This window comes from Camelus bactrianus, chromosome 6, assembly GCF_048773025.1.
Source record: "Camelus bactrianus isolate YW-2024 breed Bactrian camel chromosome 6, ASM4877302v1, whole genome shotgun sequence".
NCBI lineage: Eukaryota > Metazoa > Chordata > Mammalia > Artiodactyla > Camelidae > Camelus > Camelus bactrianus.
Genome location: NC_133544.1, coordinates 2382707 through 2401120, shown reverse-complemented (window position 1 = coordinate 2401120; position 18414 = coordinate 2382707). Strand labels below are relative to the sequence as shown.

General features: G+C 49.9%; 1 protein-coding gene across 1 annotated transcript; it reads right to left on the bottom strand.

Annotated features, from left to right (window-relative positions):
* Positions 1-3022: 3022 nt before the first annotated feature.
* On the bottom strand, positions 3023-4799 carry LOC105079953 (ras-related protein Rap-2a). Its single transcript, XM_074364964.1, has one exon. It carries the CDS (start codon positions 4275-4277, stop codon positions 3675-3677), a length of 603 nt encoding a protein of 200 aa, XP_074221065.1. The 5' UTR covers positions 4278-4799; the 3' UTR covers positions 3023-3674.
* Positions 4800-18414: the final 13615 nt, after the last annotated feature.

Genomic DNA, 18414 nt, shown 5'->3' with positions numbered 1-18414 from the left:
GGCAGGGCACGACCATTAAAAGAATGACAGCCATTGAGGATAGGACATAAGCTGGTTAGAATCAACTAGGCCCAAGTTGGTGGAAGATTTGACTTCCAGGAGACCTTGAGCCTCATTATATGCTGATTACAATAAAATTAGCCCTGCAGATAAGAAGTACCCATCATGCACCCACACCATGATGCATCTGATCCAGACTAAATGAGGACAAAAATCCCTCCTCCCCTCGGGAAGGTGGAGCTGGTATGCAAATCAGGAAATATGACCCCTCCCTCCCCAGGGGATATTCCGCCCACTCACCTTTACACCCCATATAACCAGCTTGCCAAAGAAACTCACCACAGACACGCATCTGAATTTACCCACTCTTGCTTTGATACCATACTATTGCTTAATAAATCCCTACTTTACTTTCCTGACTTCTGTGCCTCCACTCTGAATTCTTCCTGAGACAAGAACCTACTCTCTGGTAATACCTCCAAGAACCAGGAAGAAAAGGTCAGATCACACAATTTTAAAAGGGGGCAAGAGGACACTAATGAACTCATCTTCAAAAGAAACAGACTCACAGACATAGTAAACAACCTTACGGTTACCAGGGAAAGGGGGCAGGAAGGTATAAATTTAGGGGTTTGAGATTTGCAAATGTTAACCACTATATATAAAAATAGATTTAAAAAAACAAGTTTCTTCTGTATAGGGTGGGGAACTATATTCAATATCTTATAATAACCTATAATGAAAAAGAATATGAAAATGAATATATGTATGTATACGCATGGCTGGGACATTGTGCTGTACACCAGAAATTGACACGTTGTAACTGACTATAGTTCAAAAAAATTTTTTAAAGGGGACAAATAGAGCAGGCATTTCACAGAAGAGGAAATCAAAAGTCATTGAAAACCCTCCAAAAGAATTCTCAACATCACCAGTGATCTGAATAACACAAACTGAAACCACAACACATTGGCAAGAAAAAGATCTGCCTGTGCCCTGAGTTGCAGAGCACTGGAGAATCAGGAGTGCTCACCCTGCTTGTGGGTATGTGAACGTTCCAACCTCTTTGGAAACCAGTTCCACATTCCCCAGTTGTGCTGAGCCTGCACACATCTTACAACAGTGTCTGACTGCGAAGAGCTTGAGATCTGAATACCACTTGGGAGCTAACAAGTTGGACTGCCAGTTTCACGGGTCCCCCACCTGGGCACGTGCTCCAGGTACCAGGGCACATGCTCCAGGTACCAGGGCACCCTGACAAGTGGTCACATTGGTTACTTGCAAATTCACTTTCAAGTTACTTAGGCCTCACTTGAGGCCAGGGGGACTGCAGGCAACTTGTAAGTAACATATGTTAAGTTAGAAATGAGAAAGAAAATCCAGTGCGTAGGTCTTTAATTGTGTGTGTGTGTGTGTGTGTGTGTGTGTGTGTGTGTGTTTGCGCGCGCATGCATACACCCAGAAAACTGCTTTATACACATTCCTGAGGTCACAAGAGCTGATCACGTCGGTGTGATCATTCCCTGTGTTGACCAGTCAGCCTGGAACAGCCCTGGGCTCTTAGCCGACACTTGGATGTAAGTTGTAGTCTGAGGTGGTTCCAGTAATTTAAAGGGAGAGATGGCTTTTTGTGAATTTTTTCCTGCATCAGGCCTGATATCCAGAGGACCTGGGATCCAGGGACACAAAACCTCCCTGGGGGCCTCAGCAAGGCAGGGCAGAGAGGAGGGTATAGCTTAGTGGTAGAGCACATGCTTAGCATGTATAAAGCCCTGGGTTCAATGCCCAGTAACTCCATTAACAATAAATAAACAATAATTAGACAAACCTAATTACCTCCCCCCCCCCAAAATAGAGTTTAAAAAATGATGTTTTTAAAAGGGGGGTGGGGGCAAGCAGGGCAGGCAGGGTGAGGGGGGGTCCCCACCTTGCAGTCCTTGGGGCCCAGCTCTTATGTCTGGGGAAGGGATGCTGTTCACGGACCCTGAGCGCTCTGCACAGCCCAGACCCTCCACACCCAGTCAGGGAACAGCCTTGGGTTTTTCCTTCTGCTTTAGCAGGAGGAGGGGGCAGCTTTGGACAAAGACAGCTGAGGCCAGAGATGCTTCCCGCCTGCCCATCCCCCCAGGGCACCTTCCCCTCCTCCCAGTTTGAAATGTCCCCTTAAAGAAATGATGGTCCCTGAAAAGGGTGTGAGATAACACTGCCAGGAGGAGTGACCCCAGGAGACAGGGTCAGAAGAAAGCAGGGAGTGAGCTGGGTTTCAAGGCTTTAAAACTAAGCACCCCAGCTGACCCTGCCCCCAATGTCCAAGGGAGAGAGAAAGGGATAAAAGACAGGGGAGGTCCCAGCCTAGCCCTCTCCTATGGGGCAAATTGGCTGTCAGGCACTGTTAGGTTCTAAAATATATTTTTTGCTTTAAAATCCATTCTTCTATTTAAATATCACATACACTGTAAATAAAATTCCCAGAGCCTCGTATAACCATCACGTTCTAGATAACTTTCCTTTAACAAAATTATTTCAGATTACAGGCACAGATCTTTCTTGTCTATTTTTTTAAAAGGCTGTTCAAATGGCTAAGTTAGGTTCCTAAATTTGAAAAATCTGTTTCAGTGGTCGAGGTAAAATTGTTAACTTGCGCAAATAAGCACAAGCAACTTGTATCAGAGACAAAATTTTAAAATCAGAAAACAATCATAGTTTTAAACCAGTACAAGAAAAGTCTCTTGATCACTATGTGAAAACTATATAAAGAGAGCCTTCGCGTTCTGCTTCTATTTCTGTACCCATGTGACTGTTAAACTAGGCAGGCGTTCAGACAACATATCCAGCTCTGGCGAGCAACAAGAGAACACACTAGGTGTGGAAGCACGTCTGCAGAAACACCAAAAGATGTGATACTGTTTTCACTCTAGTTACTAACTTGTTTCCCAGAAAATAACTGAAAAGCAAAGAGATCGTGTATGGAAACTTTGGGAATTACAGCTCTAGGTGTTAGAAAGACAAATATTAAAAACTATCAACTTCTAAAGTTATTTTATTTTCACTCAGTTTACAGCTGCAGAAATCGACTAGATGTCAGTTACAGAACTGAAGGCAGAGCTGAGCTATCTTTGTGTGCATACACAGTTGATTTTTCCGCTCCCAGGGTACAGGGTATCCCCTTCAAACCATGCTATGTATGTCATCACTATATTTAGACATACGCAGAGAGGAAAATATTACTACTACATTTCAAGGCTGTAAAGGAGAGGCAAACACATGAAAGCCTCATGGAATCGAGAGCTTAAACTGTAGTTCATGTTCATTGATTTCAAATGTCAGATGACAATTGAAGTTGTAATTATCCAAAAAAAATAAAAAAACAAAAACAAAAACAACTAATCCCTATGACAAATTCCGTCTGAAGAACAGGGCAGTACTCTCTCCATACGGGGGAAAATCGATTTTTGGTTTCTTCTTCTAGCACTGTCAGAGGTAAACAAAGTCGCAAAGTTTTCAACAACGACTTTAGAGGCTCTGTGGGCAGTCGGAAGCACTGGTTTGAGTCAGTATATAGAAGTAACCTCTCGTTTGCCGCTGGATAACTTTCTTTTAAAAGGCAGAGTAGGAATAGTGAGCTTCAGAAATCACGAAAAGCGGGGAACAAATGAAGCAGGAACCGCTGGATATCAGCCGATGAATCTTTCCGATGGCCACGTATCCTGGGCGTTCGTGGGGATTGCCGGGACCTCCTCCTCGGGCGGCGCCAGGGCCTCCATCTCGCGCACCACCTGCGTAAACACCTGGTCCACCATCAGTTTGCTCTTGGCCGTGACCTCCAGGAACGGGCACCGCCACTCGCGGGCCAGCGCACGGCCCTGCGCCGTCAGCACCTGGCGCTGGGCGTCCAGGTCGGCCTTGGTGCCCACCAGCACCAGCGGCACGGCCTTGGGCCCCCGCAGCCGGCCCATGCGCTCCCGCAGCGGCCGCACCGCCTCGAAGGAGGCCTCGCTGCACACGCTGTAGAGCACCACGAAGCCGTCGCTGTTCTTGATGTACAGGTCCTTGAGGGTGACCAGGTGCTCGGCGCCCACCGTGTCCACGATCTCCAGCAGGGCGGGCGCCGCGTTCACCTCGATCACCTTGCTGAAGAGCTCCTCCACCGACGGCTCGCACTGCTCGGGGAAGCTGCCGCAGGCGAACTGCGTGGCGAGCGCCGTCTTGCCCACCGCCACGCTGCCGAGCAGCACCACCCGGTAGCCCTTGGCGGGCCGCGGCCCCAGGCCGGCCATGGCCAGGCGCGGCAGGCGGGACGCGCAGGAATGGCGCGCGGAGGCGGGGGCCGGGCTGCCGGGGCTGCCGGGACGGCCGGGGGCGGGGGACCGGGAGAGGAGGGGCGGGGAGGGAGGAGCGAGGGGGGCGCGGGGCGGGGAGGAAAGGCAAGGCGGGAGGGACCCCGGAGATCCGGCGTGGGGCCAGGGTGGGCGTCCTCCCTCGCGCCCAGACCTGCCCCCGCCCAGCCCCGATCTGCGCCGTGAGGCTCAGGGGTCACCCGCCTCGCCGCCAAGACGCGAGCCCCGGGAGTCTCGGCCCGCGCGCCCCTCTCCCGGCCCCTAGTTCCCGCTCCCTCCCCATCGTCTGCTCCGCCCCTGGCCCTGACGGTCTGGCGCCGGCCTTACCCACCATCTCCACGTCCCAGGCCTCCCTCTCCGATAGGTCTTGGAGCTGCCAGGCCCTGCTTCCTGCCGCCCACCCCGCCCCCGCACCCCACCGACGGCCAGCTGGGGCCCCTCCGTCAGTCCCTGCTCCCCGCTCCCCCTTCCTAGGAGAGCGCCTTCTGTCTGCGGCACCCGAAGGTAACCTGATCCCTTCCACGTCAACCGGGAAATAGGAGGATTTCTCCACCATTTCAGACCCAGTCTAGTGGCCAGAAGCCAGGCTGGCCTCACTTAAGGTCAGGCCTGGCCGGGCTCCGCAGCTGAGGCCCCTTTCCAGGCAAGGAGGACCCCCGAGTAGGGGGAACTTGTGAGAGAGCCTCAGGCCCAAGGTCCCAAGTTACTCCCTCCTGGTACCCATTCTGTGCCTGGGGTCTCTCATGCCCCTGCCTCACTTGGGGCCCCTCCAGCCCCTCTTGTCTTCCCTGAGCAGAGTGCAGGGAAGCTTGATAAAGTGTAAATCACCTTTCACTCCCCTACTTAAACTCTCCCTGACTTTCTGTTGTGTCTTGTTGATGTAAGACTAGAGTGACCACCTAACTCATCGTCAGAACAGCGACAATGAAATCGTGTACCCATTCACCCAGCAGCAGGCCAGAACTAGGAGAGCCCTGGGGACAGCTCTGGGGTCACCCTACTTATAAAGGGGCTCACTCAGGTCTGACTCCTCCTTCCCAGTGTCCCTCAGGCTTCTCCTCTCCAGGTACATGACCTTCTTGCTGCTCCTTGATTTCAGAGGAATAAGGCTGTGTAGTGGGAGAGTCGGGGCTGGACAGAAGGTCCTGGGATGGTCCACTAGAGTAAACTCCGCTCACTGTTTCAGGCACTAGCAGGTGCCTTAGAACTTCCCGGGACCTGCAGGCCTGGGTTGGAAGAGGAGATACTGTCCTGATGATGTCTGGGACACGGATGCAGGAAAAACGGATGTGGGGCGTGAGGAGGGACGGGTCCCAGGTCTCGGTCGAGCCCTTGGGACGTGCCCCACCAAGTGTGGGTCCTTGGCTTCACTCAGGAAAGAATTCAAGAGTGAGCCACAGTTGAGTAAAAGTAGATTTATTTAGAGATATACATACTGCATAGACTGTAGGCTGCTTCAGAAGGTGAGAGAAAGACCACGAGGTGTGGGGGTTGGGTGCTCAGGTTAAAGTAAAAGTAGGTACACACTCCGTAGGCAGAGTGTGGGCTGTCTCTGAAGATGAGGGAGCAAGAGAGCCCACGAGGTGTGGTGTCGCCAGCTTTTATGGGCTCGGTAGCTTCCCACGCCTACAAGTGGGAGGATTATTCCAACTCCCTGGGAAAGGGGGCTGGGATTCCCAGGAATTGGGCCACTGTCCACTTTGACCTTTTGTGGCCAGCCTTGGGACTGTCATGGTGCCTGCGGGCATGTTATTCACCATGTTAATATATTACAATGAGCATATAATGGAGCTCAAGTTCTACCAGAAGTCAAATCTCCCACCATCTTGAGCCTCAAGACCAACTGGGAGTTAAATCTTCCACAATTTTGGTGTTAATTGAATGGCTGTGCCCTGCCCCCTTCCCTCTTGTCTCAGTACCACTGAACCTCCCTCATTCTGCAGCAGCCCTGGAGGAGGCAGGACCCCAATACTGACTGAGCTGCAATTTCCTGCCTCCCTGACAGCCTAGACACAGCGATGAAGTTTAAGTGACAATAGGATACATCCACAGAACATGCCTTTCTATAAACAGTGCACAGAACATCCTTAATGTATAGTATTAATCATATATTTCATGCAACAGACAACTTGATTTCTAAATAGAGAAATCTTACAAAACTTATTCTCTAACTGCAAAATAGCAAAACTAAAAATCAATTTTTTAAAAAGGGTAATTGCAAATATTCTCTAGAGAAATGCAAGTTCGAGCCAACAACTTCCCACAGATAACTTTTGAGGGAACATAGGCAACTCACTGTCAAAAAAAGTCACAAAACACACAAGGAAAAAAAATCACTCTGGAAACACCAGACGATAAAATCACATCCAGAAAACTGCAGCTATTGGCGTTAATCAGACATACAATATAATTAAGTTGAATGTGTTTAAAGAAATAAAAGAAAGGCTTAAAAATATGAGCAAGGAACAAGAGACTATAAACTATGGTCAAGTAATTTGAAAGAGATTCTCCTCCCCCCAAAAAGAAAAAAAATCTTCTGGAAATGTAGACTATAATAATGTACTATTTGAATTAACATAAACACCCATTGATAGGTTAAACAAGAGATTAAACTTGGCTGAAGAGAGAAATAAAACCAACATTATTCAGAGATGTGAATAACCCTGAGTAGGAATTTCATCATAAAATGCCCTGTGCCTGCAGGAGATAAGGGTTTCTTCAGGTTGCCATGAGGCTGCTGGACATTCACAGAGTGCTTTAAATTGATAGTTGGCTGGTTTGAGCCTGTCAGTATTATTTGAGGCTTTTAAAGCCATTAACAAAAGTCAGCCAACCCCACCATCCTTCTTATTACCACTGCCTCAATGCAATTAAAGTGCCACCGCTACCATATAAGCTCATCCTTCACCTTCCACCTGTACCACATCCTCATCCACACCTGGTGGGTCATTATGACGTTAAAAACAGAGCTTATGACATGGGACATGGTCTTGTGGGCAAATTGTTGATATTTGGAAGTGATTACAGGGATCACGAATGGGGGTCCTGGAAGAGAGAAGCAGGGAAGGGGGGAGGAATCCCATGCCAGGTGCATTCCTGAGTTACCACTGCTGTGAGAGTACTCTTGAGGAACAGTGTAGAGTGGACATCAGCCTTGTCCCTGGATGCACGGAAGTGAGGGGAGCCTGTGTCCACTGGCACCCATCCCTCATCGCTCCAGGGTTGCCCTGCAAACTCCCACACTCTTCCAGGTGTGCCCATGTGCCAGGCAGGCTGAGTGAGCTCCAGAAGCATCCCAAGCAGCAGCAGTAGAGAGCAAGGGGCAGCCAGGCTGTATCTGCACGACCAGCCAGTTGCTGTAGCCATGACTAGAGCAAAAATGTGGACCCAGAGTATATGAGTTTAGGGCTTAAAACATGACTGACTCAGTTCTAATAGTTTGAAAACACTTCATTTGGGGAGAGGGGACATGTAGGAGCATTTCTCTGCAAACAGTGATGAGTATACTGCTTATTTCCTTTTCTTGTCTTATTGCTTTAGTTGGACTCTCCAAAATTAACACTATTGAACCAAAGAGGTAATAGCTGGCACCTCTCTCTTCTGACTGACAGAAGTGTCTTTATAGCACACCACTAATATGATGTATACTTTTGTTCTCTAACCAAAATCCTTTTTACAAGAGGAAGTTTTTGTCTGCTTATACATTAGGGTTTTTATTGGGAACGTCTCCTGGGTTTTTTGTTTGTTTGTTTTGTTTTGTTTTGGGGTGGTTGGGTTTTGTTTTGTTTTGTTTTGTTCCAATTTTAGTATATGTGCTGCCAAAGAGAGCACTGTTTTATTTTTTGATCTCTGATAAATTCATAAGGTTTTTCTCCTTTAATCTTGTTAATTGGATGATGGTTAGTCGATGGATTTCCTATTGATGAATCATTTTGTTTCTCACTTAATCTCTTACCACTCTTCTCCTTGCCACCTTCTAGACACAATGGCCTGTTCCTTGGGCAGGCCAGTCTGTTTTCCACCTCAGGACCTTCCCGTCGGTTGTCCCCTCCTCCGGGAATGCAGTTACCTCAGAAGTCTGCATGGCTCACTCCCTCATTTTATTCAAATCCCTTGCTCAAGTGTCCCTTACTTAAAGGGATCTTCCCTTACCAGCTGTTATAGGTGGAACTGTATCCCTCAAGTTCATGTGTTGAAATCCTAGCCTTCAGTACCTAAGAATGTGACCTTATTTGTAAATAGAGACACAGCAGAAGTAATCAGTTCAGATGAAGTCCCACTGGCATAGGGTGAGCCCTAACCCAGTATACCTAGTGCCCTGACAAAAGGGGCGATTTGGACACAGACACACACACACGCAGGGAGAACGCCCCATGAAGAGGAAGGCAGAGATTGGGGTGGTGTTTGTACAAACCAAAGAAAGACACAGGTTGTTGGCAAATCACTAGAAACTAAGGGAGAGGCATGGAATGAATTCTTCCTCACAACCCACAGAAGGAATGACCCCTGCCAACACATTTATCTCAGACTTCTGGCCGCCAGACTGTGAGATGCTAAATTTCTGCATAAGCCGCCCAGTCTGTGGGGCTTTGTTAACGGCAGAAATGAGAAACCAACACATCAACCTGTAAGAGGGCTAGGACTTCAACACAGGAGTTTGGGGGGATGTGATTCCACCTAGCAGGAGCCCATCACTTACTGTCCTGGTGCCTTGGTTCGTTTGGGCTACTGTGGGTGACTTAAACAAAAATGCATGGATCTCACTTTTCTGGAGGCTGGAGAGGCTAAGATCAAGGCACCAGCAGACTCGACATCTGGTGGGAGACGCTTCCTGGTTCGTACACAGTTATCTTCTCACTGTGTGTTCACGTGATGGAAGGGACAGGAGGCTCTGTGCGGTCTCTTTTATAAGAACACTAATCCCATCCGTGGGGCTCCACTCCCAGTACCTAATCACCTCCGAAAGGCCCCGCCTCCAAACACCAGCACCGTGGAGGGTCAGGTCTCAACGTATGAACAGGGGGCGATACACAAATTATAATATATGAGATTGTTTGTTGGTGGCTGTTTCCCTCATCGCAGCACAATTCCCAGGAGGGCAGAGACAGTACGTCTGTCTGCGGTGACCAGGAGAGCGCCTCCCACACGGCAGGGACCACCGCCTCTGCAGCTCTGCCGTGACGCTCCCTTTGATCATGTGAGTTTGTTCCAAGGTAATTGAACAATTCGAGCATAACATGAGTTCTGCCTTTTGTGTGATTTTGTTTATGAGAAATACTAGGTGAACACAGAAAACTCCACCAGCTAAACTGAGGTGTGTTTCACACGCACACATGCACCCCAAAAGTCTCCCAGCTACTTGGTAACCTCTGTTCTGAGCCACCCCCATCCACACCGCTGTTCCAGCTTTCTAACCACCTGACAATATCTCATAAGCTGCAACCTTTCCGATGGCAACTTCTACAAGCAAACTTCAGGCCTTTGCAAGAGAAAGTACCATATTTCTCGTAGTGTATACGTATTTTTAAAAAACAATTTAACATATACGATTGTGCAAACCTATTTTTTTTTACTAGGTTTTTATCTTTTTAAACAATACATCACTGTTGAAGTATTTTGAGTGTCCTGCCCCAACCCCATTTCCCCCGTAAGCCCTGTGGTTTTTATTGTGCAGTTATGCATGGCACCTTGAATTTGAGGAGTGCTTATGATACGTCGTGGCAAAACTGACCATATTTGTTGAATGGTTGAGTAAATCCTTGCTTTTCTGAGCTGAACCGCAATTTATCCTGGTATACTATTTTCTCAGTATACTCATGAAATTAATTTGCTAATTGCTTGTTGAGGCTGTTTGCACCCAAAAGGCTGTATAGCGTAATAGAATAAGGTGGTGTTACTGTAGGATGTGAAGGAGCCCAGTAAGGGACATCTCATTATTCTTGCCCAAGACCAACCCAGACACTTGAGGGGTACGACGAAGGGGACTCAATAACATGTATATGTATGTGTATATATAAAAGAACATGTATATAAAATTATCACCTTGTCACAGGTGATGTCTGGGTCAGAGCAGATGACTTGAGCAGGCTGCACCAGTGACCTTCCTAACCCTAAACCCCACATCTGGACTCACCTGCCCAGTGGTGGGCAACCCGGCAACTCTACAGGCCACGCCCAGGGGGAGCAGCCCCTGGAAACTCACGACAGAGAATTTCAGGTGGTAAAACTCACGCCATGTTCCAGGTGCCCGTTTCCCAAACTCCTGGCCTGCCCTGGTCTTTTATGTGAGTCTGTGCTGCCTGAGAGCCCTTCACGTCTCTGAGCCTTTGGCCTTGGGCCCAGAGAGAATCCCTCTGCCCTCCGAGCCTCCACCCAGATGGGAGGAGCCGGGGTCTCAGTAGCACTAGGCCCAGAGAGGGCCAGCATTCCCGGGAAGGAAGCAGCTGCTGCTGGCATCTGTGGGGAACAACTGTATGAACCTCCCGGGAGCAGCAAACAGAGGAGGCCTGTGATGACCACTGGGACTACTGCAAACATCCTGGGCAGTCTGCTGACTGGAGAAGACAATGTGGACACAGCCAGTGCAAAGCAGGAGTGGATAGTCCCTCTTCTGCAGTGAAGTAGTTCAGATGGCTGGAGGAAAAATCTGCTGAGACCAGCAATTCTGAGTGAACTATTGTGAAATCCTTTACTACGGAGTTGCGACAATGGGGAAGAGGAACTGCCCCAAACAAAGAAGTCACTGAAAACCAAAGCGGGAAGGGCCCCCCCTGCCCTGGGGAATTTGCAGTCTTGGTAACCAAGAGCTCCGGGTGTCAATGACAGACAAGATGGTGAGCCTTTAGAAAGTTCCCAGTTGGAACTGAGACTCCCACACAAAGTGTGCAGCCTAGAAGTCTCATCTCTTCAGTGAATGAACGAATTCAAACATTTTCAAACCATCAGCAACAGGAGAGGAGAAAGAAATTTTCCTCTCCAGGGCTCTTCTAGGACGAAAAATAAAAGATCTTCCCTAAGGTTTGTAACAAGGGCCCAGGCCTGGGAGGAGTTGGGACCAGGACAGCGGGTGGGGGATTCAAACTGCACATCCCTTTGAGGTCCTGGAAACAGCATGCTGAGAAATTAAGGGGTCCAGGCTGCTAGTTCCTTAAAGATCCCAGAAGCAATACAAGGCAACTTCTCTGGAAGGATGCACCTTCAGCCGGGGTCTCCCGTGATCCCCTCGGATAAAGCTCATCGTCCAAAGTCTCAGAACAGGTAAGAGGACAAGTCGCCGCAAGCCAGAGCCAGCGCAGTCTAATTCCAGGCAGCAGGATTACCAGATCAGAGACGTGAGACAGGGGGAGGAGACAGCTCAGTGGTCGCGCGTGCTTAGCATGCACGAGGTCCTGGGTTCAATCCCCTGCACCACCATTTAAAGAATTAAATAAATAAACAAACCTCATTACCTCCCCCCCAAAACAAACAAACAAAACCCCGCAAAGGCATGTTTTAAAAACAAAAAATAGGTGAGAGATATGAGAAAAATGTGATACTAAATAACTGGCTTTCAGCAGAATACGGCGTTACCGAGGTCAGAGGCAACGACTGACCTCGTGCCTCAGCCTGGTCTGGTTCCAGTCCGCCCTCATGGCGCCAGCTCCCACCTGGGGGGCTGCGGGTGGCTCCTGAGCTCCCTTCCCGACGCCTGCCTGTGGACAGTGAGCGCCGGCATCGACGGAGACTCGCCACTACTGTCCCCACTGGACCCGTCTCGCTAGAGTTCTGCTTCTCAGACAAGACCTGTCAAAGCAGCTGCCTCGCCTGGAGGGAGCCTGGCTGGAACAAGGAGCTGGTTCCGGGACATCCAGCCTGGAGGGGGAACGGGACCAGGCGTCGCAGTCCCAAGTCCCAGCTCCTCGTGCATCCCCTGCCAGGGTCTCACTGGAGCCCATCTGTCGGGGTAGGGGAGGGGGTCGCCCCAGGACCCCAGTCCTCCCCTAGGGCCCAGAGGGGTGCGTCTCCTTTCTCCGCCCTGCCGCAGAGGTAGCAGGTAGAGGGAGAGAAAATTGGATGAAGACAGTCAAAAGGCACAAACTTCCAGTTATAGAGTAAATGAGCAGTAAGGATGTAATGTACAGCATGATAAATGCAATAAACATGCTGTATGTCATACATGAAAGTAGCTAAGAGTAAATCGTAACAGTTCTCACCACAAGAACAAACTTCTCCATTTCTCTGATTTTGCATCAATATGAGATGATGGATGTTCTAAACTTATTGTGATAATCATTTCATGATGTATGTTAAGTCAAATTAGTGAGCTGTACACTGTAAACTTGTATTCTGTGTCAATTATATCTCAAGAAAACTGGAAGAAAAAATAAAAATAAATAAAAATAAAAAGATTCAGGAGGACTTCCGTGTCTAGTCAAGATGAAACAATCAGGACCGGGTTTATTTTCTGACCTAAACAACTGAAAAAAAAACCTGACAAAAGTGTAAGAAAAACAGCTCTCAAGACACTGGGTATCGGGCGCTGAAGGACAACAGAAGCCAGCGAGGTGAGCCCTCGGACGGGCACGGCCTGCGGCTTTTCCAGGGCAAGAGGCGGGGAGACAGGACTCAGCGTCTCCTGAGTGGGGTCCAGGGGACCACGCGGTCAGAGCCCCCAGGGCAGAGGAGAGACCCTCAGAGACAGCCCTAGGGACCTGCAGGGGTCTCCCTGTGGTACCCAGCTGAGAGTCGGTGAGCACACGCAGGGGGAAGCTGCCGGGGCTGGGAAAGGACCGGAAGACGCAGCACCTGGCGCGCGCAGGGCGGGGGCGGTCGTCTGTCCCCGCCAGTGGGAGTGGGAGCCCGCTTAGCAGGGGAGCGGGGAACGCCACCCCGGGGACGAGCGCTGCCTGGGTCCCGCCCAGCAAAGCCTAAATGCAAGTCCCAAAAGGACCAAACTAGTTCAAGTAACTGAACTGCACCCAGAACAAAGACCCAGAATATCTAGGGAATACAGAAATATCCAGCTCCAAGAAGGTAGACGCCACCTGGTCTGACTGCCCATCGCACAGTATGAGGCACACAGGAAACAGGAGAATGGAGCCGTGAAGGGAAAAGGCAGCCAATCAGAATGGACCCGCAAAGGCTACAGCTGAAAAGAACAGCGGATAAGGATGTCGTCACGTGAAATGCAGTGGTCTACACTCCCCTAATAAAAGGCAGAAATGGACAGATGGGTTTTAAAAAAGCAAGATCCAACCATGTGCTACCCACAAGAAACCCACTTTCAATATAAAGACACAGTAGCTTAAAAGTAAAAGATATGCTTTGTCAAATCATGAGAAAGCTGGAGTTTCTCTCATAGCATCACACCAGACAGGTTTCAGAGGAGAGAGCATTATGAGAGAGAAAGAGAGCAGAGGGATCTGGCAATCAGTGGTTCCATAAGGCGGCTCCCGAAGCCCGAGCCAACCGACGACCAGTCTCCGCACGGCAGCGCCAGCTCCCTCAGCACAAGCCCTTGGGGTGGCTTCCTCCCTCCATACCTCTCTCCCTGGCCCCTCACTGCTGGAGTCCTCTTGCTGAGGAAATACACGCATGTAGGGCTTTGGCTTGGGCTCTGCTCTTGGTGGGGTGGGGAAGCCCTGGCCAAGGCAGTTGGGACCAGGAGTGGTCCCAGAAAGCCAACCCTTCTGCTGGGTTTGGAGGGTCCCGTTGAACTGCGAGGTGACGTTCAGCACCGCTGTGACAGCTCCTGGCAGCAGCAGAATCACAGTTACCATGACTTTCATCCATTATCGGGTCTTGGTTTGGTTCCAGCAGAAGAGCTTGGATGCAGACGGTTTATTTGAGAGGTGATCCCAGAAGCAGGAGCGAGGGGGTGGGGAGACTATGGCAAGAACAAGAAGACCCAGTTAAAGGTGTACGGAGGAGTGGGTGCCGCCATGGACGGCTGGGCCGCATCCTAGCGGGAGCCCTCTGAACGACTGTGTGGAATGTCCCAGGGAACCTGGGGTTCTTACGAACTCGCTCTTCTCGCTTCTTTATTGAGGGCAGTCTTGAGAGTGAGTGTAAGATCGCAGCACGTCCAGGACGCCCAGACATGAGCACCTGAGAAAGCAGCTCTGAGGTGGAGAAGCAGAGCGACCCAGCCGGCTGAGGCAGAAGGCTGCTAGAGCGACGGGGGGCGTCCCCACCTGGCCCCGGCCGCACCTGCGGGTGAACCACACGGACCGAGGGGTTCTGGGAAGGACATCGACAGCTTCTCCTGGGGGCACTGGGTGAGCTGCAGCAAAGGATGAAGTTCTGGCTTGTGTGACTGATGTGGCCCTTGGATACACCACTCAGGAGGGGAGGGTGTGGCTCAGTGGTAGAGCGCGTGCTTAGCACATGCACTAGGTCCTGGGTTCAATCCCCAGCACCTCCATTGAAATGAATAAATAGGTAAACCTAATTACCCCCTAAAGAAAGACAAAAGAAAAAGAAAAAGAAGAAATTAAAAAAAAAAAAAAACTTCACTCAAAGCTCGGTGGCAGAAAGGAGCAGGAACCCGAGGCTGGATGGGGACATTTGGGTGGATGAGTCTAAGAATTTTTCACGGCAAGATGCCTCTGGCCCTGCCCGACTGTCAGAAGCAGACCCCTGTAAAGAGGGGAGCAGCTTCCTCTTCCCTGGGGATTCTGCTGCTGCAGGAGACCTCGTGCTTCTCTCAGAACTGCCCCCCCCCTTCTCATGTCGTCAGACCAGGGTCGGACAACGGACACGCATGCCAGGGAGTGTAGTTTCTACTCTGGAGGAAAATAGCTCACACAAGGAAGGAACTGAAGTCTCTGGCAAATGCGGACCCACAGAAACTGGGGAAGCCATGTGAGAATGGACTTAAAGGGCTGGGACCTCGGATGTGGGCACAATGTAAAGGCAGATTGGGGGTGGGTTGACATAAGAGCATCCCCTTGTGGCTCGGGAACCAGCATTCCAGCAAGGACTCCTGAGGCTTATCCTAACGCACAGCTGGGGTGCCTGCCTTCCTGAAAATGGCCAACTGATCATGTAGCAGAGATGTGGGACTGCCTTGACCTTGTACTGGGAAGGGACCAGAAGCCCAGGGAAGGGGGCGTTAACAGAGTGAATTTCTTTCATGACACCAGAGAACTCACCATCTGGTGACTCTGTTCCCCAAGAGGTTCCAAAGGACCTTCACTAAGGGGACGTACAGTGAGGGGGCAGCGGCATTTGCCCCCATAGGTGTTTTCAAAAGCTTGTCTTTCTTTACACCTGCTAGTGCATATTCTACAGGATGTGTGTGATATGTGAGGTTACAGCTGGCAGCTGAAGTCTTCGTAGGGCCGCCTCTGTTGTCTACAGTTTCCGCTGGGTCTGGCTCACGGTTCCACTGTCCTTGCATGCTTGACGATTTTTGCATGCAGCTCATTGTCCTTCAAAACCTATTTGTAGGAGTAATTTGACACCTAGAATGAAGGTACCTTCCCCACAGAGAGGCTGTGCTTGCTACCGCCCAGCTCCGGCCTGGAATCATCTTTAATAAAGTGAATGACTTGAGTTTTTCCTTTTGTTTGTTTTTGGATTAAGTCACACTGTATAATGTGGCTGTGACTGAAAATCCATAGAAGGCCAGTCTTCCTGTGGTTCACACTCATCCTTGGGGTGTGGTCCCCGCCCAGTGTGGGGGTCCCCTCTTAGATGCCCCCCAGTACATGCACACACTCAGTGGGCTCTGGGTTTGATTTCTTTCCCTGTTTCCCTGAGAAGCCAAGAGAACCAAAGGTGAAGTTTCCCTGACTGACAAAGATGTCAGGGCAAAAGTCTTTTCTTGTGTCTCTTACCTTCCCAGGTTTCCATAACCCCTTCAGTTTCGGCCTGGAAATCCCTTATGATCTCAGCAGCTATCCAATAATTTGAAAATTCGTTTTAAAAATTGTACCCAGAAGTTAATGTTGTTTTCACCAGGATGCTGGTCCAAATAGTTTAGGCCGTCAGCACTGGAGATGAGAATTGTACATCAGGCCGCCTCTCTGCCCGGTTCCCAATTTGGCATTCATCGTCTCTGTCTTTATATGCTGCCTGAAACCCTCAGTGGAATAAAGTGGTGCCCAAGAAATTAAACAGAAGAGGTTTTTTAAGTAAAGAGTAATGACTGGGTGAAGACAGGTGTATCATTACCCAGGTGACAGCTCAGCCCCAACTCCAGGGGTGCCCCACCTTCATTGGAAGAAAAAAATAGAATGTTTGCTATTTACCACCCTACTTGCCCCCAGACAGATCTTCCAGTGTCTACAATCTCCATGCAGTCTCCTAAGAATGCTCCGCAATGCCCCCGCCCACGTCGGGGTCTCTGGGTTTCCCTCCCCTGTGACCTTGCTCTCCTAAGGGCTTGAGCCCAGTGCTTCTCAAACTATATGCCAGGAAGCCCCATCTTTTCCCCTAACCTAGCAAAGGGATACTTCTATAAAAATACAATAAAAGCGAATTACAAGGAAAAAAACAAAGAAAATACAGTGTTTTATTGTTGGATCACCAGACAGAAAAGTACATTTCAATTATAATTTCAACAAATATATTGTTGAGAAAAGTCAAAGACGTCCAGAAGCTGTAGTCTGTGCTTGGTAGGCAATCTGGCAATCTTGGTGGAAAATCACTGTTCCACCCTGTTGCCCTAACTCTGGTCTTGCAGGCGGAAGGAGGCAGACGGGTGGGTGAAAGGGCGACTGCAGGCCAAACGTCAGCACGCACGCCCTGGATAAACACGCAATGGCAGTGCTGAAGGCATCAGCGTGACAGATGAGCTTGCTTCCCTCTGCTTAATTTGCCTCATGTAGGCTGGATGGAGGCAATGAAGGAGACAATTGACTGGGGACAGAATGACTGAGGACAATGAAATAGGAAGAGGTGGGGCCTGGAGGTGCCCCTGGGGGGACAGTGTGGGGTGCTGCCCCACCCCCACCCCGTGCAGGGGCGTTTCCCGTCTCTGCCCATGGGATCCCCCGCTTCCCTCCTGGGTGTTCTTTTCCTGCTCTGCAGAGGGATGGGCGTCCCGGGCTGTGGGCAGCGGGGAGTGAGGGTCTCCAGACTGGGCATCAGGACACTTTGTCCTCACATATCCCAGTGCCTGCTCAGAGAACAGCTTGAAGTCTGCACCTCTGACCCCACAAGGCAGCTGGGCTTCAGTGAGGATGACTTGCTGCTGAGCACTGACCCACTGAAAGTGCATGCTGGTTGAAGTCTGAGCCTCTTGGAAGGAATGAGGGTTCCTTTCCCAGAAGAGGGCAGCGATCTTCCCTGGGGTGTTAGGAGCCAGGCAGGAGGGCCTGAAGACTAACTGGTCAGGGCCCTACCACCATCTGGGGAGACAAATAGCCTTTCACTTTTTTTCCCCATGTCATTGGAAGTAAAGACCCAAATCCCAATGGAGGAAGAGAAAAACAGCCTAGAGCCTAAAAGACACAGAGCCAGTCCCCGCAGTGCTGAGAACTGAAGTCCTGGGGGGGGTATCCCCACAAGGAAAGACTGATGTTTGTTTCTCTGTCAGTTCTGAGGACCATCGCCCTGTTATAGCATCACACTCAGTGTAAGTGTCAGTGACACTCCACTGTATCCCTGCGTGCACTGGCATCTCCTCTTGACAGGCTCAGGCAGCTTATACAGATGAAAATTACTTTTGAGTTTTCTTATTTAGTTTCGAAGAATGTTCTAATGCCTAAGGCAACGCCTAAAGTTGAAGGTGAACAGTGCTGGGAGCTGGTGAGTTGCAGGTGCGACGCCTACAACTCTCACACACACACGAACCAAAACCAAACATGACAAACCTTCCCAGTGTTTTTAAAATATCGTCTGCGTTTTTAAAAGCGAAATGTTACGGAAATGACAGGCCAGTCAAGAAACAAGCACCACTCGGAGGGTTGGAGTACTCGGATGTATTACGCCAGCGGGCTCAGAGGGGGCTTCTCTCCGAAGCTCTGAGCACCTCCGAGACGTGCGCATGAGGTTTTATAGGGTAAAGTACAAGCTTGGGGTATTCGGCCAAAAGGCATGGAACAGCTTTAGCATCATTATCATCACAAAAGTGGAGGTGGGGAGGCAGCAA

Coding starts and splice junctions, on each gene's coding strand:
- LOC105079953 (XM_074364964.1), bottom strand. CDS start 4,277: ATGGCCGGCCTGGGGCCGCGGCCCGCCAAGGGCTACCGGGTGGTGCTG.